The 27,529-nt window shown below is 45.8% G+C and overlaps 2 protein-coding genes and 1 long non-coding RNA gene across 8 annotated transcripts in view; 1 reads left to right on the plus strand and 2 right to left on the minus strand.

The window, feature by feature from the left end:
* Positions 1-287: 287 nt before the first annotated feature.
* On the minus strand, positions 288-13,380 carry LOC103001172 (uncharacterized). The gene is made up of 4 exons (XR_009007736.1): positions 13,278-13,380; positions 12,161-12,269; positions 515-586; positions 288-393 (listed from the first exon to the last, which is right to left on the minus strand). It is a non-coding gene; the product is annotated as an uncharacterized LOC103001172 (long non-coding RNA).
* Positions 13,381-15,333: 1,953 nt separating this feature from the next.
* ABHD12B (abhydrolase domain containing 12B) overlaps positions 15,334-27,529 on the plus strand; it is a 32,013-nt gene continuing 19,817 nt past the window's right edge. For 2 of the 5 annotated variants that reach the window (XM_057544763.1, XM_057544767.1), the window contains exons 1-3: positions 15,334-15,623; positions 20,379-20,520; positions 21,382-21,482. The gene's annotated coding sequence lies outside the window, so the exon portion shown is untranslated. Of the gene's footprint in view, positions 15,624-20,378; positions 20,521-21,381; positions 21,483-23,364; positions 23,435-27,529 lie in introns of those variants that run through there. The other 3 variants (XM_057544765.1, XM_057544766.1, XM_007192843.2) reach the window with 3 other exon arrangements.
* The window catches only part of PYGL (glycogen phosphorylase L), a 57,228-nt gene continuing 54,093 nt past the window's right edge, over positions 24,395-27,529 (minus strand). For both annotated transcript variants that reach the window (XM_007192839.3, XM_007192840.3), the window contains exon 21: positions 24,395-25,283. In XM_007192839.3, coding sequence (XP_007192901.1) covers positions 25,271-25,283 — 13 coding nt within the window. In that variant the 3' untranslated portion in view covers positions 24,395-25,270. The remainder of the gene's footprint in view (positions 25,284-27,529) is intronic.

The following is a 27,529-nucleotide window of genomic DNA, read 5'->3' on the forward strand; positions in this document are numbered from 1 at the left end:
GCAGGGTTGTGAGACCTAAGTGATATACATGTGAAAGGTTCAGAGCAGGGCCATGGTGTACCTAAAAGCTCAATAGCAGAGGGACCTTGTTATTATTTCACTTTTCCTTCACGGGGAACATCCTCCCTCCTGTTCTCTGCTTCTCCAGATGGTCCTTTAACACTCAGCTCGGGCATTTCCCGGTCCTGGAAACTTGCACGACCAGGGCTGGGCGGTGCTGGGCCCTGGGCCCTAAGGCGCCCCCCGCCTGCTCGTCTCACCAAAACTCACCACTTGCCTTTGTTCTGCTCGAGAATGTGTGGTCCTCCCTGCAGGGACCGTGGCTCCTTCCCTTCTAACCCAGGAACTGTCTAGAGCCAGGCACAGGGCAGCTGTTCAGCAAGCGTTTGGAGGCTGAATGCATTAAAGAGCAAATACAAATCAAAGGACAAAGAGTTAAAGAAGAGCCGGCTCTCTTCCTCGCTCCTGACAATTTGCTTTTCAAAGTATGGTACAACACACAGACTTATCTTACTGTTTTTCTGAGTGATCCTGTCTGTGTTGAGACCTTTCCTGGCCAATTCTGGGGCCTGATAGCATCGAGTCTCTGAAAAACAAAGGGAAAAAGTAGTGTATGAGTGGCAGGGGTGTGCGGAATGCTGGGGGTGGGGGAGGAAGGAAGCCCTCAGCCTGCTCTCAGGAAATGGGTGTCTAGGGACACCAGAGCCGTTTAACACTCTTAACAAAGGGGACTTCAACAGGAGGAGCAAGAATTTAAGCGTATTTTTAAGAACAGAAGAGAAAACCCTACTGGGTGGAGTCCTGCCTGAGGGCATTAGCCAACATGGCAACGGCCCTGACTGCAGTTAGAGCTGTCCTCATTCTTTTCTTTTTGAGCATTACAAAATAATTCACTTCTTGGGAAAAGATTAGACAGTACAGAAGGGTAGAAAATAAGAACGCAAAATAGCCTCATCCCCCAGTCCTACTCCCCGTAGGTAACCTCTGCTTCCGTGCAGATTTTAACATACACACAGGGACACAGGCAGTCACATGTTTCCAGGGCTGCAACCATGCTCAAAAAAGCAGAATCGTAAAATAGGTCTAGATTTGCCCAGAGAGATACTGGATGGAAATACTGCAATAAACATGCTTCCCCCCCCCCCCCCTTCTAATAGTGGAAGAAAGAAACTATTGAAAATAGAACACGTACAAGGAACCCTTTTTATCTGAGAAGGCTTGTGGTGTGGGAGCAGAGGGGAAGAAGGCTTTGGGGTCTGAGTCCGGGTTCTGCTCTTCCTGTTGGCTTCTCAGCAGGTGAGAACCAGGTGAAATGCCCCAGACTCAGAGTAGTGAGAAGGGCCTGGCATCTCAGGGTGCTCAAGAAAATGAGGCCCCCTTGCCTGGGCCTGAGATCGTTTGGTTTATTTATTTATTTTTGTTTAAGGTTTATTTATTATTTATTTTATTATTATTTTATTTAGTTTTGGCTGCGTTGGGTCTTAGTTGCGGTATGTGGGAATCTTTCATTGTGGCGCGGGCTTCTCTCTAGTTGTGGCTTGCGTGTTTTCTCTTCTCTAGTTGTGGCGAGCAGGCTCCGGTGCATGTGGGCTCAGTAGTTGTGGCCCGCGATCTTTGTTGCCCTGCAGGCATGTGGGATCTTAGTTCCCTGACCAGGGATCGGACCGGCATCCCCTGCATTGCAAGGTGGATTCTTTACCACGGGACCACCAGGGAAGTCCCCATGGTTTGGTTTAGAAATGCCTGGATTGGAGATCCTCAGGGGAGGATGGAGGGCTGACTGCTGCAAGGCCGGGCTGGGGAGCAGGAATCTCGGCCCCCTGCAACCTTTCCCCCCCCCTCCCCTTTAAAGCTACCATCACTCTTCCAACCTGTGACGGCCAAAGGCAAGGGGAAGCACAACACCTGTAGGCTCGGGCTTTGGAAAGCAGAAGCAACAGCTGTGCGAGGGGGAAGCCCCAGAGCAGGAGGGCAGCCCCGGCTGAGCCTAAAAATAAAACCTGGCCTGACAGCCTGCCAAAGGCCTCCTGTCGGGCATAGCGAGAGGGGCTGTCCTGGCGGTTCCTGGCCAGGCTGTTCTGGGGCCACGTGGGGAAGAGCCCAGACCCTCCTCCCCCCTCCCCCCTCCCCCCACCATTCCCCAACGCCGCCTTCGGGAGGACCAGCCCGCCCTCAGTAAACACGCCTGCAGTCTCCGGCTTTGCTTGCAGGCCTGTCTCACTGCCACCCCGTTTTGGGGTATGATGGTGGATTGGCTGGGGTACCTTTGTTTACAAAATCTCCTTCCAGCAGTGAAAGCGAACCCGGTACTGATCCTTGTTCTTCTGGTTTCAGATAGGTGGGGATGAAACGAACCTGTCCTTGGAGAAGAAGAGGAAGTGCCGCCGCGTCCCCCTACTTAAAAAGAAGCCCTTGCCACCGGCTTGCTCTGTGACGTCAGAGCCAGGCCACAGTGGGCTCTCCACGCAGGTGGGCCTTGTGACCTTCCGCACCACCCAGGGCTTGCTTTCTGTGCCCCCGACGTTGGGATACCTTGCTCCGCCCCCCGGGCTTCAACTTGGACTGGTCAGGAGGGCGTTTCTCAGCTTTAAAATGATCAAACTCCTAAATGGATTGAAAGAGATCATTGTCAATTGAAAAAGCAAAAACGTTTGGGAAGTAAGGACAAATATTAAGCACTAGTGGGAAGCTGAAAACATATGCCAGGAGAGTAAATTCTTCTAATATTTAATTTTAAAGTTAAAAAAAAAGTGTTTCTGTTTGGTTTAAATGATTTTAAATAGAGCTTGGCAGCATCTCAATGTCTAGAGTCAAATTTTGTGGTTCAAAAGTGTCACCATTGCTATGTCTCCTCATCAGCTCACTGCTGCCCCCGCGTGTCTTATCTAAACATCACAACACATTTTGTGTTGTGCAAGTAGATGGTGGAAACCCTCCACCAGTCGGTTTGATCACATGGCAATTAACGGTACAGAATTAAAGCAATGTTCTAGCTTGTTAGTGAGAGCTGTATAACCCAGGTGAGTTTCCAACAAGTCTTTCATTTTGGAAGACATCATTATATAGTCTCTCTCTCTCTCTCTGTTTTTTAATTCATTGTGCCTTTGCTGAAGGGATAAATTTAATCCTTAGAGGGAGTGGTTATGATTATATTAGCGATATAAGTCCTACTAAGGATACCCCCTTCCAGAGAAACCACATGATTTATTTATTGATGTGCATTAGATTTATTTTATAGCATTCAATAGAAATCCTATATTCAGGATGATTGAAAGTTTGCATAAAGAGCCTCCGGTGTGAGATAATTTCTGATACAGGGCTCAAACAAACACACATCAAAGTGCAACCTCCCTGTGCTCACCTGGTACCTTTGTCTTCAGTGGAGAGACTGGATCCCCATTTTAATGTGGACTAGGCTGTCTCTGTGGGTTTGTATTAAGCACCAGTTCTTCCTGCTTCTGGTTCATTTATGTCGTGTATCTGAGTTGCTTCTTGCTTCATAGAAACTAGGGCCATAAAGAATATCATGTTGGGCTTCCCTGGTGGTGCAGTGGTTGAGAATCTGCCTGCCAATGCAGGGGACACGGGTTCGAGCCCTGGTCTGGGAAGATCCCACATGCCGCGGAGCAACTGGGCCCGTGAGCCACAACTACTGAGCCTGCGCCTGCGCGCCTGGAGCCTGTGCTCCGCAACAAGAGAGGCCGCGATAGTGAGAGGCCCGCGCACCGCGATGAAGAGTGGCCCCCGCTCGCCGCAACTAGAGAAAGCCCTCGCACAGAAACGAAGATCCAACACAGCCAAAAATAAATAAATAAATAAATAAATAAACTTAAAATTACCTTTCTCTTCTTTAAAAAAAAAAAAAAAAGAATATCATGTTGCCGTGGGTGGAATTTGGAAAATGCCTTCCGTCCTGAATAGATTAAGAGGCTGCTACCTTTTGCAGAAAGGTTGCAATAGTCTCCTCCTCAACCTGCATGGAGGAGATGGCCACTTGCTCCCAATACTCATCCCGGAATCTTCCTATACTGCAATGGCAGCCTTGGTGTCACTTCCCAAAGTCACCTGCTAAAGCAGCCTTCTGTGGTTCCTGAGTGCATATCTATGAATCTTACTGATCGTTCACTGTTCAATCCAGGAATAGCTCTGAGGGAGTGGGCTTAGCTTTTACGTCCTTCAAAACAGTCAAACAAGTTTGGTCAAATTCAGTGCCCACCTAGGACACACAGATTCTCTTAAACCCAACACCATGTCTACTCCCAAAGGAAAGTTGTGAAAGGCATGGTCTGAATGGGCAGCCAGGATTACTGAAAAAAGAGCTCTTGGTGGAATGTTCATCATTTTGTAATTCCTTCACTCACCGATCCTGTGAACTAAGGTCAAGATCAGCTTTACCTCCCTGGAGGGGAAGGCAGAAACTATGGGATACAAACTGAGATACAAGTCCAATGTTTCTGGGCCATTTAAATTGCTCTGGCCAAAATCTATCCTGTATCTCCAGTGATATCCGGTTTTGGTGCATCTGTAGACATTTAACTATAAGAGACAAGGTGCCAGGCAATGTCTTGCAAAGGCAGCAGGGAACTCCGGCAGCAGAGGCTCCAGAATTTCTATATAGAAGCAGCTCTGGGTTAACTATCTTTGATTGAATGTGAGTGCCGGAGGGAATGTCTTGAGATTGCATTTGCATTTAAGCACACTGTTTTAATTGTGTCTTTAACAGAGGTGGCTCTGGGGGCTGTTGATGGAGCTGCCTACTGAACTGCCATTGAAGAGAATCAGTTGGTCAGTCATCCAGCTTTTCAAATATTAGGCTTTTTCTCTGTATAGAGACCTGGTGTGAAGTGTTTTATCAGTCTAGGTTGAAGTCACTTCAACAGAGCAACAGATCTGTTGATTGTTTAACAATTTTAGACGTTTCAGAGTAGGCGGGCCAATGCCACCAAGACTTGAGGCTTAGCAGCTCAGCCTGGAGGGGTCCATTTCCCTCAGTGTCCTCAGGAGGGAAGCAACAGATGACCTGGAGCTCAAGCTGACCTTTGGCCTTGTGCCCTTGCCTTTGCCAGTGACCTCTGCTGTGTCCACCCTCCCTGCCACCGTCCAGCTGGGACCATGGTGCTTCGATTGCTGTATGTGTGACCGTAGAGGAGCGGGGGTGGGTCAGGGCTTAGTGGGAGTTTTTTGAAGCTACAGGATAAATGTAGTATATCTTCTTGGATTATTGATTTTACTTAAAGGTTGGGGGAAATGTACAGTTCTATAAGAGAAATAATGATAAAGAGTGTGAATTAGTTAGGATTGAGTTCAGCTGGAAGTAACAGAAAAATCCAAAAAACCAGTGGCTTAAGGAAAATGGAAGTTTCTTATTTTCTTATATTCAGGAGTTTGACAGGTAGTCAGTTCAGGGCTGGTAAGGCCTTTTCAGGGCAGGGACATGGGCTCTCTGCTTGCTGTTTGGCCTTGGGTAGCTTCCATCCTCAAAGACATTTCATGGTCCAAGATAGCTGCTGGAGAAGTAGCCTTTAAATTTGTATCCAGATAGCAGGAAAGAAGAAAACATGCCCGTTAGGGACATTTCCAGAAGTCATATCTATCACTCCCTTTATGTCACATAGCCACAACTATCTGCAAGGGAGGTTTGGAGAAGTGGTCTTTATTGCAGGCAGATATATGCCATCTAAAAGCTGATAGTCCTTTGGCTGTAAAAGAAAGGAAATTGAGATTGGGGGTCATTTTATAAATTTTTTTTTTTAATTTAAAGTAGAGGGAAGGATTTTTTTTTTTTTTTTTTTTTTTGGCTGTGTTGGGTCTTCGTTTCGTGCGAGGGCTTTCTCTAGTTGCGGCAAGCGGGGGCCGCTCTTCATCGTGGTGTGGGAGCCACTCTTCATCGCGGTGCGCAGGCCTCTCACTGCCGCAGCCCCCCCTGTTGTGGGGCACAGGCTCCAGACGTGCAGGCTCAGCAATTGTGGCCCACGGGCCCAGTTGCTCCGCGGCATGTGGGATCCTCCCAGACCAGGGCTCGAACCCGTGTCCCCTGCGTTGGCAGGCAGATTCTCAACCACTGCGCCACCAGGGAAGCCCTGGGGGTCATTTTAAACAAACTCCCAGGTGATGCTAATGCTGCTGGTCCGTGGACCACACTTTGAGTAGCAAGGGACACAACCTCCGTGAGCTGGCCCCTGCCTACCCCACTTTGTCTCCTATCTCTTCCCATTGTCCCTGGGCTTCTGGCTGGGTCTTGAACACTCAAGTTTGTGTTCTCACCTGGGTGACTTTTTAAATATTTTACTCTTTTTTTTTTAATAATTCTTTATTTTATTTATTTTTATTTTTGGCTGTGTTGGGTCTTCGTATCTGTGCGAGGGCTTTCTCCAGTTGCGGCAAGCGGGGGCCACTCTTCATCGCGGTGCGCGGGCCTCTCACTGTCGCGGCCTCTCTTGTTGCGGAGCACAGGCTCCAGACGCGCAGGCTCAGTAGTTGTGGCTCATGGGCCTAGTTGCTCCGCGGCATATGGGATCTTCCCAGACCAGCGCTTGAACCCGTGTCCCCTGCATTGGCAGGCAGATTCTCAACCACTGCGCCACCATCACCTGGGTGACTTTGAACTTACTATTTCCTCTGGTTGGAAGTCTGCTCTCAAGTCTTGTCACTAAGATCTCAGATAAAATAGTTTCTCTATGACCTGCTTTCATTTTGGTAGCACTTATCTGAATTTTTGTCATGTATTTATTTGTTTGTATGATTGTTTTTTTTGTCTTCCCCCTCTAGAATGTCAGTATCATGGGAGCAAGGAAGATATTTGTCTTGTCAACACTGAATCCCAGGCACTTAGAATGGTACTAAGCACATATGCTCAAAATGTCTATAGAATCAATGAAGAATAATGAAGAGTCTTCCTAACTATAATGTTAGTTCTTGAGATCAGGGGCCTGATCTTATATTTCTGCTCTCCCCCACAGTACCTAGCAGGGTGTAATACGTGCAGTTGGCATTTGATGAATGCTCATTGAGTGGGATCGCACAAGAGAAGCAATACCCGTCGAATCCTCAGATGGGTCAAAGGTAGTGCAGGGCATGATGGCTACACTGAGCTGGGAAGTTGGCTCCGGGTGGGGAAGGTGAGAACAAGGCAGTGGACCCTGCGACGGCTTCCACAGTAGACCTTCCAGTCTTGGATTCTTCCTTCCTATCATCATGCAGTTCAGAATTTTATAGATTTGAATCAGAGGATGCCAGAGGGGCCTATCGAGAATACATGCGATGGGAGGATCGGAATTGTGTGGCACTGGACTGGCTGCTGTACAGATAGATTCAAGTTTTGCAATCATTCAATTACTCCTTCATTTACTTATGAGCCCCTGCTCTGTGCCAGGTGTTATGCTAGGTGCTGGGGATACAGGTAGCCTGCGTGCATGATATTTTGTTCCAAACTGGACAAGTAACGTCAGACACAAGGATTCCTAATTCCTATAGTGCAAGACTATAGGGTTGCCTGTTAAACACTATAGCCTTTCTGCTTAAAAACTGTTTCTCAGGCCACCTCGCAATACTACTCACACTCATGTCTGGATTAATGAGCTGGTGTTTGCTAAGTCATTTGTGACTGCTGGGTTGGGTGGGCCCCTTTGGGAGTTCCGATTCTCTTTGACGCTTCTCGAAGGCAGGAGAAGGAGGGGCATGCCCCACCCGCAACCTCTTACATTCCTTTGTCTCACGCACTATAAGGAAGGGAGGGAACCTCCTGCTGACATAAATTTTTAATTCCTTGAAGTAGAAGAAGTAGAAGAGAGTGGCTGTGTGGCCTCCTCAGGGCGTACATTTGTGTGTATATTAGTATTTATTAGTAATTAAATTTCTATGTTAGTCTGTAAGCCATAACGCTGATGATTGTCTTTTTAAATGAATGCATTTGAATATGGCTAGGAACCGGACAAAGGGACTATCAAATACATTCATTAATAAATAATATCAATACTGTGCATTTGTGGGCTGAAAATTTTTTTAACTTCAGAGAAGAGCTTTCATATCTATGATCTCATTTCACACTACATAATATGATTTTAAAACTCCTTTCTAGGGGCGGGTTGTTCCACGCATGCCCAGCCCGGGTGAGGATAAGGAAGACCCGCCTCAGGCTACCCGACAGGCTTTGCAGTCCAACGTGCACGCAAGTCTGGGTCCCCTTGGGTCTCTCCCTGCTTGTTAAAAAACTAAAGGCAAAGATGAAAAAATACGCTAATTTCAAGCTGTGCTGAAAGCACACATACACTCAGGGCATGAACAGGGGAACTAAGGAAGTGAGGCTTCTTTCTGTCTTTGGAGATTCTACAAACTGAGGCATAGATGATTTCAAACTAATGTCTGGCATCCAGAAAGCCCAGAATTGGAAACATTTAGTCTTCTGGGACTGGAAAGTCAGTTCCTGTTTATTTCTCTACAGCTGTGACTTTTTTCCGGTCTTCAACACTTTTTCTCCATGTGTGTGCCTTCATTTTCAAGAAGATGTTTTTACATATACTTCCCTGAGCTTTTAGCTTTTCCTGTATGAATTCCTCTGGAGTAAAAGCCCCATGTCACTGTTTTCCCTAAGGCTGGAACGTGGACCATGAAGTGCCCTTACTCTGAATTTGTTAGAGGGTCATTTAAAAAATAACGCAAGTAGAAGAAAAAAAAAAAAATCCTTGGTGATGAGACTCTCCACACTTCCTAGTCTGTATCGTCCTGAAATCAACCACAGTGTTTCCACTTCACAAGAATTCCGTTGTCACCTTCCCTCGAGTGGACAGGGTAAAGACTGCTTCAGAATCTCCTACCTGGATATCTAATGAGACAGCAGGACACTGTAGGTTGTGGTAAATTCCTTCACCCTGATTGCTCACAAAGCAGAAATAACTAACCTGTAATGAACTATTTTAATTCTTTTATTTTGAAGGGTTAGTGGAAGGACCAATAACCCAGTTTACAACTATCAATTGGTCCCACCACTTTGCCATCACAGCCCTGCCCCTTGGGACACTTTGACACAGGTTTAGTTTCCTACAAGATCCAGGTGCCCTTGGAGAATTAGCCTCACCCTGCCTGTTCTTTTGAGTAAGTGTAGTACATTCTGTGCCTTTGCAGGCAGTGGGTGCTCAATAAATACTGAATGAATGCAGCCTAACATCTATCATTTGGTGTCACTGAGTCTCATTTCCTCTATGTAAAAATGAGAGTATTGGCAAATGGCTGCTTTATATCTTCCAGTTTGAACATTCTATGGGTCCTTTTGGATAGCCATTTAAAATGATCTCCTGGGACTTCACTGGTGGTGCAGTGGTTAAGACTCCACGCTTGCAATGCAGGGGGCCCGGGGCTCTATCCCTGGTCAGGGAACTAGATCCCATATGCATGCCGCAACCAAGAGTTCACATGCTACAACCAAGGAGCTGGCGAGCTGCCACCATGGAGCCCGCCTGCCGCAACTAAGACCTGCCGCAACCAAATAAATAAAATAAAATAAAATATATACTTTAAAAAATAAAATAAATGAATAGTATTTGAAAAAAATAATAAAATAATCTCCCATCTCCAAAGCTGTTTCTAAGCAACAGAATAGTACTTCCCTGAACTTGTTGTTTGACCTCTTCAGCCTAAAAAGATGTTTCTCCCTGAGCCTACAGCATTACATTATCTGTAATACACATTCATTTATTATCTGGTGACACATCTCATGTTGGTATTTAGCTTTTCATCTGTGTAGATCCTGCCCTGTCCTTACAGTTAGAGTGTAAGCTTCCCAAGCCAGATACTTTATAAAATGTGCTCTGTAAATATGTGTTAAATAAATAGATATCACATCAAGAAATCATCTATAGGGAATTCTGGGCCTAAGGGAAGCAGAAGAATCAACGGTGAGTCCCAAGTTTGTGGTTTGGGAAACTTGGTGTGTGATGATGCTGTTCTTCAAGAGAGAGAATCCTGCAAGAGGAACAGGTTTGGAAGAGGGTGGGGAGGAGGTGAATTTAGTGACAAGCTGCATTCTATACCTCCTTCTTCGAGATCCTCAAAGAACATTAGCCAAGTAACGATTTTGAGACATGAGATCCTGGACAAAGGAACTTATTTTACTGTGTGTAGCCTAGAGCTCCTCAAATAATTGAACATGATTTTGGACACACTGATATAACACAAGAGAAGCAGGGCTATGAAGGAAGCCTGCAGAACAACTAACTTTTAAGGACTGGCCGGAGGAATTTGAAAAGGAGCATCCAGAGATGTAGGAGGGAGTTTTCACCCCTGGCTTTTAATCCTGGCTCACTCCTTCCACAGATACATGGGAAAACCAACTTCTATCTCTTGCCAAGGAGCAAGAGAGCCTCTGGGCTGTGTCTTGGCAAGTGCAGGGTTCTTTGGAAGAAAGAAGGCACTCAGGCACTTCTAGTCCAACTCTCATCACTCTCTCTTCTCAAAGAAATCACCTCCTTTGCTAAAAGGAAGCCCGTATCAACATGCTCAAATCCAAGACCTTGAGAATAACCCAACATCCACTCTTGTAACTATAATCTAACTGTATAACTATATATAGTTATATATGTAACTATAAATTAGATCTGATATAGGCTAAGACAATACAAAACCTAAACAACACAGAAAAATAAATGATCTGAATAAGTTAGTTATCTGACTCACTTCCTGTCTTCTGGGACTATCCTCAAACTTCCCTTTAATGTTTCGTTTCAATCTCAACAGCATCTGTTTTTTTGTGTTTTTGTTTTGTTTTGTTTTCAATATCTCACATCTGTGTATGGAAAGTTGAGAAAGGCTGAAAAGGACAAGAATGGGAAAACGCAAGGCAGTAGTTTATGTAGGGCTCATGCTAGTGGGATTGTACAATGTAGCCACTTTGGAAAACAGTTTAGAAGTTCCTTAAAAAATTAAACATAAAATTACCATATGACCCAGCAAGGGGTATGGGGTTTCCTTTTGGGGTGAATTAGAGTGTTCTAAAATTAAATAGTGGTGATAAATGCACAACTCTGTGAATATACTAAAACCACTGAATTGTACACTTTCAAAGGGTGAATTTTATGATATGTGAATTATATCTCAGTAAAGCTATGGACAGAGGATCTGAACAGACATTTTTCCAAAGAAGACACACAGATGGCCAGCAGTACATGAAAAGGTGCTCAACAACACTAATCATCAGGAAAATGCAAATTAAAGCCACAATGAGATATCACCTCATAGCTGTTAGAATGGCTGTTATCAAAAAGGCAAGAAATAAAGTGTTACCGAAAATGTGGAAAAAAGGGAATCCTTGTGCACTGATGTTAGGAATGTAAATTGGTTCAGCCACTATGAGAAACAGTATGGAGGTTCCTCAAAAATTAAAAATGGAACTACCATATGATCCAGCAATTCCACTTCTGTGTATTTATCTGAGGGAAACAAAAATGTTAACTCAAAAAGATATATGCACCTCAATGTTCATTGTAGCTTTACAGTAGCCAAGACATGGAAACAAGCTGTGACCATCAATGGATGAATGGATAAAGAAAATGTGATATACATATATGTATATGTACACAGTGGAATATTATTCAGCCATAAAATGAAGGAAATCTTGCCTTTTGTGACAACATGGATGGACATTGAGAGCATTATGCTAAGTGAAATGTCAGAGAAAGACAAAAGATAAAGATCTCACTTATATGTGGAATCTAAAAACAAACAAACAAACAAACAAAACCTAAACTCATAGATACAGAGAACAGATTGGTTGTTTCTGCCAGAGGTGGGGATGGGGATGGATGAATGCATGAAGGGGTCAAAAGATACAAAACAAACTTCCAGTTATAAAAAAATAAATCCTGGGGATGTAATGTACAGCTTGACTATAGTTAATTACACTGTATTTTATATTTTAAAATTGCTAAGAGAGTAGATCTTAAGAGTTATCACAGGAAAAAAAATTGTAACTATGTGTGGTGATGGATATTAATGAGATTTAATATGGTGATCATTTCAAAATATACAAAAATATTGAATCATGTTGTACATCTGAAACTAATATAATATTATATATCAATTATATCTCAATAAAAAAAGAAGAAAATTCAAGGTGGATAAATACTCTTTTCAAGAAAAAACATTCTCCAAATAATGGAAAATCAGTTACCTGTTGTTTGCTAGTTCTTCGTCCCTCAAATGCTCTATCACCAGTGGTTTACCTCCAACAGCTGTATGGCAGCTGAGAGACAGTCGTTCTTATCCCGCATTCATTTTCTCTAGAATAATTTGAGGTGGTAAAATTAATCTATTTCTAATGAGATCTCTTTTTCTGCTAGAAGCACAAATAACATTCAACTACTGGTTTCTGACGGATTTGTACCCACAGCTTTGTCTTTCCATTTCTATGACATCAGAAAGGACATGTTTGTTTATGCAGTTTATCTGTACATTTTTTAGGTCACTTTTCTATTTTTTTTCTTCACATCTTTATTGGAGTATAAATGCTTTACAATGTTGTGTTAGTTTCTGCTGTACAACAAAGTGAATCAGCTCTATGTATACATATATCCCCATATCTCCTCCCTCTTGCATCTCCCTCCCACCCTCCCTATCCCACCCCTCTAGGTGGTCACAGAGCACCGAGCTGATCTCCCTGTGCTATGCAGCAGCTTCCCACTAGCTATCTATTTTACATTTGGTAGTGTATATATGTCAATGCTACTCTCTCACTTCATCCCAGCTTCCCCCTGCCCCCCCCCCCGTGCCCTCAAGTCTGTTCGCTACATCTGCGTCTTTATTCCTGCCCTGCCCCTAGGTTCATCAGTACCAGTTTTTAAAATTCCATACATACGTGTTAGCATACGGCAACACGAGGACGAGGGCCTCCCCCGTCCTGCTGGACCCCTAACCGTGGGTGGGTTCCGCTGGGTGTAGGAACTCCTCCCGTCCCCCAGCCGCCCCTCAGGGGTGCTGGTCCCGTTGGTCTGGCCTTTACTTTTGCTCCCCTTCCCTCCCTCACACTCCCTCAGGACCCGCGTGGCTGGGAGGGTCCTCGGTGGGCAGAGGATCAGATGCGGGATCTCAGCAGGTTCCCAGGGGCCCAAGTGGGCAAGGGAAACCTGGCCACGCTCCCTTTTGATCCTCTGCCCTCTCAGTGGTCCCCCACTTTCCCTCTTCGGGCGTGGGAATCCCTTTCCCCTCCCCCAGCCGCCCCTCAGGGGCGCCAGTCCCATCCCGCCTCCTCTTCTCCGCCCCCTTCACTCCCTCCATGTCCCAGGTCCTACCCGGTCGCAGAGGGTTCCTCCCGTCCCCTTCGGTGTCCGTGGTCCCCCACCGGTGCCTGGTAGGTCCCCTAGTTGGGAGGAGACGCGAACTCTGCGTCCTCCTCGTCCGCCATCTTGACCCCAGCCCCTCCCTCACAGGTCACTTTTCTGAAAGTCAGCTTTGTTAAGGTATAATTTATGTTTAGTCAAATTCACCTTTGGAAAGTTTCCAATTCAGTGAATTTTGGTGAACGCGTACAGTCATGTAATCACCGACACCCTTGAGATATAGACTATTTCCATCACCCTAAAATGTCCCTTTGTAGTCACCCCATTTCTCCACGTCCAGGCCCTGGCAGCACCCCCCACCCCCACCCCGCATCTTACTTGATTTCTGTCCTGAGGGCACTCTTCCATCCCTATTTTGTGTTATCATTTATCTTTAGGTAAGTCTCTCTACCACGCAGGATCCTGCTTTGTATCCCTATAGCGCCAAATGTGGTACCTGGCACCCAAAATGTACTCAGGAAATAGGTGCCTAAAAAATAAATGAATCACTTGTTTTTCAGATTTTGCCAAATCATTTCAGAGACTCTGCTCTCTGATTTCCAGGATGTGACGTTTGAAAAGGGGCTATTAATGCTGGGGAAAGATTTCTCCTAGAGTTTTAATTTATACAGTCTTTAAAAAAAAAAACTGGGCCACAGTTATTTCTAACTTCAGAGATTTTGCTGAGCATTTCAACCATTTCCTTAGACTTGGGACTTAACAACTTTGTTTGCTCACCCAGCACGTGGGCCTCTGACCTCTCAACCTGAATAAACAGATGGAAATAGAAGCTGGGACCAAACGCAGCTGCTGCTCTCTCCTCCCCCTGTTCTCGCCATCTCTGACCCCTCCACCTCCACGGGGCATGGCCCAGCGTATCCTCCGGAGCTCCCCTGAATAAGTTCTATGAGATTCCAGACCCATTTCATGGATGACTCCGGGGGTGGAATCTGACGTTGGCTTTAACGTCTCTCATCATGCAGGGTGTGACCCAGCTGCAGCTGGCTCATCAGGCAGGCTCAGATCGCTCTGGTCCTTCCTAATCTGGTTCCGCTTCTGTCTTGATGTGCCTCCAAAAGTTGACATGCCGAGAGACATGACAAGAAGAGGGGCACAAAGTTCCCCCTTGTCTGACCAGTTATCTGAAATGGCCTAGTTCTCCAAGGGAACCGCCCTTTCTTGAAAGGTGTCGGTGCTTTCCTCCAGACTGGCCAGTTGCCCCACGCCGATGGGTCCCTACGCACTTTCTGTGGGTTGGCAGTCCTTGCTAGGACCTCTGCTCAGCTGGCAAAGGCCCAACAGCTCAGGCACATGAGAGACCACTTCTTCCCTCTGGGGAGGTTGTACCTTGCCTCCCAGATGAAGTCTTGGTGCTGGCATCAAATGGGTTCCAAATGGAACCTCGTTCCCTTTGTCCCCCTTTGCCCTCACACTTTGCCCCGTGGCTTCCCTGGAACAGCTCCGGTGAAGGACGGTTTCTGCTCCAGGAGACAGTGCACGATGTAAGCGCATCCCTGCCAAACCTTTCAAAGCCTGAACTCCTGATACAAGGGGGGTGGAGGTGGAGGTTTCTGCTACCTGCTCCTAGGTAAACAAAACACCAAAAAGGTGGTGCATTTGGACATATGGAGTAATTGTGTAGTTCATAACCCTGTGGGCAGATAAAGTAGTAATCAATGGAAGGGAGCTAAAGAAATTCTTACTACAGTAATGATGACAGGTTTGTGTATGTGTGTGAGAGAGAGAGAGAAAGAAAGAGAGAGGGAGGGAGAGAGAGAGGAGAGAGGGAGAGAGAGGGAGAAGATGGGTGTTGGGAAGGGAAGGTTCAGGGAAAAAGGGAAAAACAAAAGGAAGAAATAAAAAAGAAGGGTTAAAGTGGAGGAAAGCATATGTCCTTCAGGAGGATCTTCTAAAGCTGGGACTCTCAGACTTTTGTTTTATTACTACCATAGTAAGAAATGTATTTTACTCCACGCAGGGGGCGCACGCGCGCACACACACACATATACAGAATAAAACAGAAAATAAGTTTGCGCGTAGCCAGCTAGAAGAGTAGGGCACTTATTTCCATCACACATCATTGCGTGTGGCGCCGGGGGCGCTAGGGCAGCCCGCCCCCGGCTACGCCCCGCCCCACCCGCCGCAGGGTCCCCGGGTCGCCAAGCCCGCGGGGCAGGAGAGCGACCCGGGCGCGGCTCCGGGCTACCGGCTGCAGCTCCCGCGGCGGCGGCGGCGGCGGATCCGGACGCGACGCGGGATGGAGACAGACGAGCAGGGCTGCGTGCGCGCGTGGTGGCACATGGTCGCGTGGAACCTGAGGTGAGTGCGCGCCGCGCCCTGTGCGCCCCGGCAGCGCCCCGCCGGCTCCGGCTGCCCGGAATGCGGCAGGGAGGGTACCGCCGGGCGGTGACGCAGGGCTGGTGGCCGAGCGCTGACTCCCGGGGCTTCGGAGGCCCCCAGAGCTCTTGGACGGCTGTATCCTCAGCCCCAAACCTTACCCGCGCCAGCGAGACTCGCGCGTTTGATTTTTCAGGAACCTATATCCCTTTGGGGCTTCTGAACTAGAGATTCCAGAAAGATGGTTCAGGTTCCTGTGCCAATCTCTTATCTGCCTTGACATTTTACTAACAGCAGGACGGATTTAAAAAAATAATAATAGTGACAATAATAATCGGTGTTGTAGTCTTGGAAGGCATTCTGTTAGAGCAAGGGCCTATCTGTGTAGATGGAGAAGGGTCGGAAGGCCATCTCCCTGAGTGTGAAGCGTCTGGCGTGTAAAGAACACCTCGCCATAATGCTAGAGATGAATGGTACATTGAAACCATAACTTGGCACCATTGCCTGTGCCGAGTTCTTATATCCTTTAAATGTGAAATGTGTAGGTCAGCACAGGTTTTTCATTTTCTTTCTTCCATGAATCCTTGGCTTGAGCAGTCATCTTAGACTGCCTCAATCGACCAGCAATGTACTGACAGTCTTGTGTGCACTGAAGTCAGGTATTGGTTGGAGACCTTGGACCCAAAAGACTGCGTGTCTTGTTTTGTTTTGTTGGTATGGGAAGGTATTGGCAGTTTTGTTTACCTTTCTTCTTTCTATTCCTTTGTTTTGCTTTGTTAAATTTTTGCTGATTACAAGATATACAAAAATCATATCCAGGCACAGGAGACTTCACTCTGGAATGTCTGAGTGGTGAAGACAGACACCAATGTCCTTTCTTCTCTTCCTGCTGTGGCTGAGGGCAGGAAGCAGGGAGCGGCCCTCTCCTGGCCCAGCGGTGCAGGCCGGATCCTCCTTTCTGTGTTGGATCTGAACACCGGTCAGAATGTCCTGACTGGCCGCACTTTTCACCATCACGGGCCTTACCTCCCAGATACGGTTGTTCTGGGAAAGCTAGCATTTACCACCTTTTAGCGGATGGCTGATTATTTAACATTTATTTGGTAGAGAATCAAAGCTGCAGTTCACGTTTTTAGAGAACAGCCCACTTTGTTGATAGTGGAGTGGAGATGGGGATTTGGGGCCCCTTAACTTGCCTTCGTAGTTACTAAAAATAATTCTCGAGATGCTTCGTGAAAGAATAAAATCCTTGGGCATTTCTTCATCTGAGCAGAAAATTACTGATCTAATTTAGGCCGTGCTGAGGCACAGACTGACATCCAGCATCCCGAGTCCTTTTCGTTTCCTGGAGCCTGGTTAGTTCAGCAAACATTCATGGAGGGCTTGCTGTGCACCTGGAACAGTCTGTAGCTGTGGATCTATCGTGATATGTTGTGAGACTCAGGGAGAACATTTAACCATGATGTTTTCAGGGATTATTTTTTAATGCCTTGGGGATCTATTTATTTATTTTACAAAAGTCTCAGCAGATGTAGTTGCTTCTGAAGATGGATGGGCCCAGGAAGGTCAATCTCCAGTTGCAACTGATTTTCTTCAAATCAGAAAAATGGAAACCATGTTCAGGAAAGAAGTTGGGGGAAGCCGAAGGGCTGTTTTCCCCTTCATTTCTCCCTATTTCATCCCAAGTTTTTACTTTTCTAGATAGTGCTTAGAAAATCCCCATGAGAAGGCTGATAAACTTATCCATCCTCCCCAGAGTATTGGACACCCCACTCCCTATCAGGCACTCATCTAGGCGCTGGGCACACAGCCATAAATAAAACAGGCAAACCCCCTGCTCTTGGGGAGCTCTCATTGATTAATTTTCAGTTGTATCAATAATTCAAAACAGAGAAGGAATCCCTTCCCCTGTCCCCCAAAGCTACCAATAAGCCTTGCTTCCTTCTCCCTTATGAAAGAAATACACTCTTCTTTCTGTTCTCAACCTTTCATTCAATGAATATTTATGGAGCTCGGCCCTGTGCTAGGCAGAGTGGAATGTAAAAGCAGTAGTATCTGTCACGTGGTTCTTGTCACTGGGGAGACAGGACTGATAGTGGGAAAACAATCAGAAAACAATTAAGGGTCAAACTGAGGCCCCGATTATAATTAGTGGGAGGGGTGAAAAGAGGAAAAGTCACCATGAGAAGATCTGTCTAGAGAAGCTTTGAAAAAGGAGGGACACTTGAGTGGATGTGAAGGAAAGGGAGGATTTGGTTGGGAGGAAAGAAGGGAGGAGAACACAGACGTAACTTGGTGCTTGGTGAGTTGGTGATCAATACATGTTGGCGGGATGAATGGGCGCAGGGTGGATGTGTAGCATGTCTTAATATTTGGAATCGTTGTCTTGCCAAATGTGGTCAGAGTTGGGCTTCCCAAAGCTGGTACCTCTGAGCATGAAGGAGAAATGATTTGCCCTGTAGCAGCTGGTTCCACCAGGTTTTGCCAGTAAGAATCATCCACTTAGGTTCTGTGGCCCCTGTGGGATGCGGTGCAGTTACAGCCACAGCTAATCAAAGGGCAGGCGAAGAACACCAAAGCATCAAGGTGGCTGTTTGATGTGCTGGCCGTGAGCGAGGATTGGGCTGAAACTGCATCCTCCGCTCAAATAAGGTCTATTAGCCACTGGTGACTTTTGATCCCCTATTGATCTAGGGGAAGTCAAACTGACAGCCCCCGAGTTAAAAGGAGCCGCTGTGCATTATTGATGCTGTGAGGGATGTGGTCACCGTTCTCTTCCCGCAGCGATTCTCACAGAAGTGCCTTGAGCTATTTGAGAGAAGGGTCCTGTATGAATTATTCTTTAAAAACAGAAACATATTTCCGTCTCTTGCCCCTGTTTCCCAAGCACCCTGCTACCTGCAAAAGGTAACTTAGCGGGAGACTAACAGGCAGGATAGTGGGAGTTCAGAGAGTCAGGAAAAAGAAAGCCAGAGCCAGTCAACTGGAAGGGAGCATAAGAATTCAGTTCTGCTCATCTGTCTGGGCTTGATCTGTGGCTCAAACTGGCTTCTCCGGGTTTTGATTTCTTATCTCTAAAATCAGAACAGCCATATCCTCTGCTTCCGACCGCCTTCATGGAGTCTATTTTAAAGTATGAAGCAATCATTTTCGTTTCTTTCTTGCTGATTTTATGTGTAGGCAGTTGCCCGTGGCTGATGTATTTGAAGAGTTGTCCCTCACCCTTAGCCTGCTTATCTTTTCCACTCCCAGCAGAATTGCTGGAAATTCATCAGAGATTCGTTATCTTCTGCCTCCATGCCTTTTCCAAACATGTATAAGTGCCCTGATTTTTAAGTTATTAACACTTGAGGGAAAATTTTTTTAGAGGTCTTTCTTTGATGACTTTGGTTATCTTCTGAGGATACGGGAGCAGGAAGGAAGAAAGTGGGAGGAAGGAGGGACCCTGAGAGGAGCAAGGGTGCAGAAGGGGAGAAAAGGATCCTGAAACAACTCTAAGAGCTGAATTTTACCAGAGCCCAGCCTTGTTCCTGGGGCTCATTTTTGCTTCAAGGATGACAAGTAGAACTGACCAGGACTGTGACAGCTCATTGGAGATCACCATGGAACTCGGGTTGTACAGACCTGGGTTCACGTGGCTCTGCCATTCATTGGCTGTGTGACCTTGGGAAGGGTCCTTAACTTTTCAGCCTCCTCATCTGCAAAGTAGAGGTAATAACAGTTGTCTTCTAAGTTGCCTCTGGTCTAGCAGAGGAATCAGGGCAGGGGAGACAGTGGCATCAGAAATGCTTTCCATCCCCTACAGCCTCACGATTTGATTACACTGATGGTCTTCACACTGACCGTTCACAGTAGGGAAAGGGACTCTTGTCATGGACGATGTAGACAAAAACTGGGAGCAGGAGGTGGTGACACTGACCTCCTGTGTCCCTCGTTTCTCAAAGGTAGGAGACACTCAGTCCTCACGGGAGATGTGGTGGGAGACAGAGGTAGCCTGAGTGAGCCCTCATGGACAAACCATAACTTGTCTGCTGGTGGCCCCCAGTTTGGATGGTTCATGTCACAGGGGGCGGTAGAATGAACAAGATGTGCATGGCCCCCCGTGTCCCATTCCCTGACCAGGCCCTGCTGCGTCCAGCCTCCAGGTCCTCCCCTGCACCCCACGCTGCTCCTCATGGCCCCGCTCACCGGGGATGTCACCTCAGATGTGAGGGTTTTGGCTCATTGCCTCATTGCTTCCCAAGACCCAGCCAGAAGCGGGGTGGTGGGGGGGTGGGAATCTGACGATTATTCATTCACTGCTTTAGACTAATACTAATAATAGCCAGCACATACAGCACTGAACTGTGATGTGATTGAAAACTGGGGCAACTGTTAAAACAGTCTGAATCCTGTTTCCTGATGACTTCGGGGTCCAGCCTTGGTCTTCTGTGGGGTACACTGAGGAGACAAGTCTGACTCGAGTACATCCATGTCCCCTCCCGTCCTGTCCTGTCATACCTGAGCTTTCTGAGCAGCTGGTAGGGGCCCTGACTTATTGCTTTCCTCTCCTGGTTCTCCCTTAGTGCCTGGTCTGGATCTGCCCTAATTACATACAGTTCTGTAAAGGATTTTGCTTAAATGCCAACCTGCCTGTAATTCCCACTGTCAGTCTGTGAAATCTGATTTGGAGGTTAAAAGGAGAAACAAACCAAGACAACACTTGGACTGATTTTGAATACCTTGTTTGTTTCACAGTATCTTACAGATTTTTCCCATACTCCTGTTCAACACTCAGAAGAAAAATTGCCACTCTGTGTGACAGCTTTACAAGTAAATCATTAAAAGAACATATTTTCCCTCCTCTGATGCACATGTTGATTTTTTTCAACTTTTGTGAGTATGTACCTTTTGTGAATTTCCCTTTATATTTTTTTCCCAAATAGAGAACTTACTGCCCTTACAGTTATGGCATAATGAAAAAGATATGTCAGTTATAAAATTGTGGCTAGACTTTAATGGTCTGAAACCTACTTAATATTGGCTTTGGGGTCTAGGATGAATCCTTGCAAACTGTTGGGATAGATAGAAAAATACGGCCTTTTGGGTAGGGTTTCAATTCAGGAGCTCAGTCTTCAAATTGGCTATTCATCTGTATACCTTACTGCTTCCTGTATTCTGTGCCTTTTCTCTTCCTCTTCTTGCTGTATCCCTTGAGAGAGAGAGAGAGGTTGATGTGAGAAATCTATTTTCCCGTGTTTTTTCTACCAAGTGCTGCATTAGTCAGTGCAACACACAGTTCTTCTAGAGCACAGGTGATGCTCTCACCTGCATGTCTCCAGGTGTATGTTGATCTTGGACATTTCGTGGCTTATGGCTAATGACTACGTTTTACTTAGTGCAAAAAGTAACTCATGACTTAAGTAGCAAAATACTCATTACCTTCTTCTAGACCCTCTTACTTTTTAGGTGAATGGTCTCCTTTGCTTTTCGCTTGAAACGGGGATGAAGATTGAATAAACTCCATTAGAGGCTATAACACTGGTGGTATTTTTAAGTCTAGCTTTAGTTTTTTCTTTGGGGGGGACAACTCTTTTGCGGGCTAGTCCTAGTTTATAAGATCAAATACTTTGCTTGGAATTGAGTGTAGTAGCTTGCAACTTAGAAACATGTCAATCATGAGGCTAATTACTTTTTTTTGATTGTGATTAAAAGACATGGAATTTGATTCTGGGAGTTGATAATGAATTCTACTTTCCAGTCCAAGCACCATTTCTTGTGGATTTAAAGAAACTGGAGTTAAAGATTCCTCACAGTGAACTTCTACATCAAAGTTGAACCTAGGGTGATTCTGGGAATCTGGTAAGTGCACTGATTGGACCCTGGCGTGCTTGGTGGGTGTGGCTTTCATGTCACAAGGGCAGAGGTGAGCAGTGCTATGTTACTTGCCTGGGGAGAGGTCGGTGTTCCTTGGAGGGAGCTGTTCCACACATCTTCCCTTTATATTGAAGCTTGACTTGCTTGCATTTGCTTTTCCGGAATCTTATGTTGGAGTGTGGAGTCTTTCAGGTGCCTTGGCTCTGTCTTCTTCCCTGCCTTACTCCTCACCCCCTTCCCACCCTGCTCCAGACCCACTGGCCTCCGTGTATAGGAGCCATGCTCTGTCTGCAACATTTCTTTCTCTCTCTCTGCTCCCTCCGTTCCCTCCTTTTGCCTGACTAACTGCTTACCCATCTCTTGGGTCTCATTTTAAACGGCAATTTTCAGGAAAGCCTTTCCTCACCCCCCATTTTCAGCATGTTAGTGCAACCTGTGTTTGTCCTTTACTGCATTTATCGCCACTGTAACTGAGTAAGTGCTTGTGTGATTATCTGATTAATGTTTGACTTCCTTATGAGACAAAAACTTCATAGGTGGGGGACTTTGTTGGTGGGTTTCCATTGCTCAGCACAGCGCTTGGCAGAGGGCACTCCATAAAAACTTGTCCATCAAGGCCATGAGCATCCTACCGTCTGTTTTGCTATGCTGATCTCAATATTTTCTTCTGTTTGGTTCACCTACTTGTTCTTGGCTGCCAGTTTTCCAGTGCCCTGTTTTATATTTCATCTCCCTGAGTTTAAACATGTGATCACAGAATGTTTAGGAACCAATATGGATGGGTTCACATAACTTCTTCCTAATCTGCAGGGTACAGTTCCACTAATAGTGTTGGAATTTGAAAACATCTTTATTCTTTACTCTTGCCCCATCAGTCCTTGTTTGGTGAGTCAACTGTCCTCATGACCGGCTCATCTAGCTGGCAGCAATGCCCTTCTTTGCAGTACAGAGGCCTTGGGGTTTGATGTCAGACTTTCTGCCTCTAAATGATTGAGAGACTGGGACTTCCCTCGTGGTCTGGTGGTTAGGACTCTGCACTTCCACTGCAGGGGGCATGGGTTTGATCCCTGGTTGGGGAACTAAGATCCCACAGGCTGCACGCGGTGTGGCCAAAAAAAAAAAAAAGACTGAGGGACTGAAGATTTATCATCACATGGCCAATTCTCCAAGTCTCCTGGTGACATGTGATATGGCAGTGTTTGTGTTAGCAGGGCTCATTCATTGGTTTAACAAGGTGGAGGAACTGGAGCTCACGCAGGTGTTTAAAATCACAAGGTCACTGGGTTTCTTGAGTAGAACAGCTTAATTTCATGTTCAAGTTCTTTTCTCCTACCTAAACTGGTTTCCCTTTGTTTCCAGTTTGTTTCTTCAGCCAAACCAATAGCAGGTGGCAAATATCTATTATCTTTTACTTGTTTCCACCCAGTGGATTGCATTTCAATAAACCACACCTAAGAACTGCAGTCTTGGAAGCATGATTGGTATAGGAGTCAGAAGAACTAAAACAGTAAATGGGTAAAAGGGGTTATCTCTGGGCATGGGAGAGGTGGGGTAAGGCAGTAGTGGTTTTCATTATAAGATGTTTGTGGCATTATATTTTAATTTTTACCATGTGCATATATTACGCAGATAAATATTTGTATGTAAATATATTGAATATTTACATATAATAATTCATTATATATTCTAATAGTTAGTATGTAAACATGTAAATATAAATATGTATCTGATTGACACAAGGAGGGTTTCGGACTTTGGCGAGGATAGAGAAGTCTTCTCTCTGTCCATGTTGGCTGAAACCTTTCCTTACTTTTCAGGCACACAGTTTCTAGCTGCTGGTTGGGAGGATGCTAAGGGAAGGGCCGTAGCCGCTCTGAAGCAGCCCTCCATGACGGCAACGCAATTATTGTTTATCTTCGTGGCAGTGCAGAACACAAGTCAGTGCCTTTGCCTGGATGTTTTTTTTTTTTTACAGAGTGAAAGAGTATTTCAGCCCTGTGGGGGACTGTAAGGCAGAGCTCAGTTTTTAGGTCTGTAAGCATCCCTCCACATATTTTTTTCCCTTTGTTGAAATTTGAGGGTGTTCTGGCAATAGGCTTCTCTTTTTAAAAAAAAAAATCTATATATTCTATATGTAGAATAATGTGGATCCTTAACTGAAAGGGAAACTAACTTCCAAAATTTGGATACTGATTTCAAAGAAGGCAGTGGTTCCTTTACTCCCTAAGAGTGTCGGAAATGATGGATCAACTCCATGGACGACTGGAGAGGGAATAGGCATGAGGTATGGAGAAAAGGAAGAGCAATTTCCACATCCGTGGTCTTCTCACGGAACCACATGGAGATTCATTTATTTGGCATGAATCCTATTCATCAAAAGTATGGATTCCCTAGGAGAGATCACCTGGAATTCTGATCACGGGTACTGGGGGCCCCCTGACTAATCCTAGTCTGGAATACTGATGCCTCAGCCAGCTCTCTGTGGTCCCAACCTTGCTTGGTAACCAAGAGCACCTCCCAGAAGGCCGGCTCTCCTTTGGTGCGCTGCCAGGCCCTCTGTGGGCCTGTGTCATTATGGTGGGTGATGAGTATTGGCTGTGACGGCGGGTCTCAGCATGGGGGAGGGGCAACGTGCCTCAGAGACCCGCAGACCTCGCTCTGTCTCTGGGGGGACACTTCAAACTCAGTGACAAGGTCTGGAATCTGCCCCTCGGCTCCCTTGCCTCTGTCTCTTTTACTCACTGTCTTTTTGTGTCAGACGATGGCTTTCTCAAGACTTGCCTTTGCTCAAGGGGCTTTCTTGAGGTGTATGTTTTAGAGTCACATTTACAGAGATTTCCTGTGAAATCAACATTTTTCAACATTGCTTAACATTGTTCTGATTGTGTAAACTTGGACATGGTGTTACAATGCATTTTTATTTAAAGGGTCATGTGAATCACATAGTCACGTCTGCCTTCTGAGTGAATCCGCTCTTGCCCTCAGTTATCCCAGATTTCCTGGCTTGGGGGTCAGCTGCACCTTCTTCTGTCTCCTGCCCGGAAGTCTCAGCTTGCTCTCAGCAGTACTGAGCTGGAAGGAGGCCAAATGACAGATCACAGGGAACCTTGATGAAAACAGTGGTTCTATACTTGGGATCCATAGACGTCCCAGAGGGTCCATGAACTCCCAACCCAAAATTGTACACAAAATTTGAAGAGTGGATACATTTTTCGGGGCAGCTGGTCCATAGCTTTAATTACATGTTCAAAGGGCTCCATGACCCACTAAGGTTTAAGAAGAAACTTGGCTCTAAAACAAATTCAAATGGTTTTTTGAAGAATCCTCTGCCTTTTGAATCATCTTCATCTCCCTTTTATGTGGTTAATAGAGAGTAGACTGTGGTTCTTTTGGAAGAAAGTATTTCTTGTACCTCCAGGGCTGTGAGTCTCTCTCCTTCACTTCATCTTGCACCTCATGGCAGAGTGGACAGGATGCAGGCAGAGCTTCCTTTAGTGAACTTGATTATATCATCCCTTTTTCTGAAAAGCCACTTTCTGGAACTTATTTTCCTTTAGCTTCTAGAAGTATTCTTAGAAATAGGTTTTGCTGTGCAGCAGTGAAAGCAGATGGATTGTCAGCAGTTCAATCAAATGCTTACGTTGAGAAGCGCTAGCGGTCCGGGCAGCCGGTGCTCACTTGGGGGAAGGCGGCAGCAGAGGGGCGCTGTGGGTCATTCACCCTGACACAGGCGCGTGGGCTATGACACCAAGAAGCATTGCCCTCTCTCCTGGTTATTTGTCTAACCTGAAAAAGAAAAGGCGTGAGATCAGATGCCAGCAGCATGATAGTGATTTTTGTTGAATTTGTCATTGTAATTCCTAATTCTTGCTCTTTTTTTTTAAACCTCTACAAAGACTTGAGCTAGTAAAGGTATGTCTGAAGGGGCCTCAAGGCACCGATTTTATGTCTCCATTTATTCTTTTCGGGGCTACAGCCCTAAGGTCTTCCTCCGCCCTCAGCATGGTTATCTCCTGAGAGCTCCTGGAGGTGAGGGCGGGTTTGTGGTGTCTGGGCCTAAAGTCCCATGAGTAGACTTCTCTTCCAGCTTTGACCTTGGGGGATCAAAACAGACGTGAACATCTCTGAGTCCCAAACACTTTAATGAATTTGTTCCTTTCATCACCAGATGGAGTTGAATTTATTTGCTAAATATATTAAGTGCAAAAACCACTCCTTCTACCAGAAACAACCTTTTTGGTGGTATGGGATAAAGATGTAGAATGTCTTCTCTTAAGTCATTCAGGCCCTTCTTCAGCCCCATAAAAGGTTGGGCCGAGGGAAGGTGGCCACACCTTGGTGTCCTCACCAGCCTGCTACAGACTCCAGTTTTTGGGGACAGCCCCTGCATCTCCCAGCATGAGGAAGATGGCAGGCTCTCCACCTCGCCATATCTGACTGAGAGCTGGCTGGCGGGCTCCTGTTTATGCCCTCCCACACTCCCCTTGGGTAGTTAGTAATCTCTCCCTTAGGTGATTCAGCTGCTTGTCTAGTTATTGATCCCAAGACCTGGTCTCTCCTCCCACAAGCCAGCTCCTACTCCAGAGCCCTTTCCTGATTTCACAGCATTAGTGGGGCCCGGAATCCTGCCAGGCCCAGCACCCCAGCACATTCTTCATCCTCCCTCCCCTGTTCAGACATGGCCATCCTCTCCTGTCTACTCCCCTCTCTCATCACTCCGAGGAGTGGTGGGCTGGATGCAGTTTTGCCTGGGGTGATGATGTCTATTAATTTTTAGGTTTGCTTTCCACCCTGAGCTCCACTCTTTGTACTTCCCTAAGTGGGATGGTGTGGTGCTGAGGTCTGTGGGAACGTGTACTTTTTTCCCCTCCTGCTGTTGGCCAAGGTGAATTGTATGTCTCCTGTGTGCACAGGAAGAAGAGTTGTAGGGGCTTCCCTGGTGGCGCAGTGGTTGAGAATCTGCCTGCCAATGCAGGGGACAAGGGTTCGAGCCCTGGTCTGGGAAGATCCCACATGCCGCAGAGCAACTGGGCCCGTGAGCCACAACTGCTGAGCCTGTGCATCTGGAGCCTGTGCTCCGCAACAAGAGAAGCCGCGATAATGAGAGGCCCGCGCACCGTGATGAAGAGTGGCCCCCACTTGCCGCAACTAGAGAAAGCCCTCGCACAGAAACGAAGACCAACACAGACATAAATAAATAAATAATAAATAAATTTTTAAAAAAATTTAGAAAAAGCAAATATTGTCACCATCATTTAAAAAAAAAAAAAAAAAAGAAGAAGAGTTGTAGGTGTAGGTGTGAAAAGTAGCCAGATCAGCCTTGCGGTGTGTGGGATGTGTGGGGATGGTATGATAAGACTTCCTTCTCCAGGCAGGTTCTGGATTCCACACACACCACAGTCATCATTTCCCAGCCTGACCAAACTTACTTCGCTCTTCATTTTCTCCTTTGGATAGGCGATTTCTTTTAAAAATTAAAACTTTGTTATTAAATTGTCCTTCCTCCCTCCCTCTCTCCCCCTTTCTCATTCATTCATCACTTCAATCACCCAGCAGAGCTATTTTCATTGATTTGCATTCCCACCTAGTTTTTCTCTCTATAAAGTTTTTCATGTTACTGATTGTTATCTCTATATACCTTTATGTTGTGCTCTTTTACTTAATACCATTTAAAAAATATTCTTCAGCGTTTCTCCATAGTCATCATAGTTACCAATTTAAAGGGTGATCATTCTCCATTATATTTATAGACAATTGTTTATTTACTTAAATATTTCACTGCTATTTAATATAAGTTTTTTTTTTTCTCCTTCTAAATTCTTTTAAAATAGTATTGCTACAGAAAACTTTAAGCAGTTCGTTTATTCTTCTTCTGGAATTTTTTTTTCCCTGGAGATTAATTCTTAGCAGTAGGATCTGTTGCTCGAGTTGCATCGTCAAGTGGCTCTTCAATTTATGGCGCCACAAACAACACGTGGATGTTCCCGTTTCCCTGGACGCTGAACTGCCCTGCGTCTTGGATAACTTGTTTG

The sequence above is a fragment of the Balaenoptera acutorostrata genome, chromosome 3, assembly GCF_949987535.1.
Source record: "Balaenoptera acutorostrata chromosome 3, mBalAcu1.1, whole genome shotgun sequence".
NCBI classification, from domain to species: domain Eukaryota; kingdom Metazoa; phylum Chordata; class Mammalia; order Artiodactyla; family Balaenopteridae; genus Balaenoptera; species Balaenoptera acutorostrata.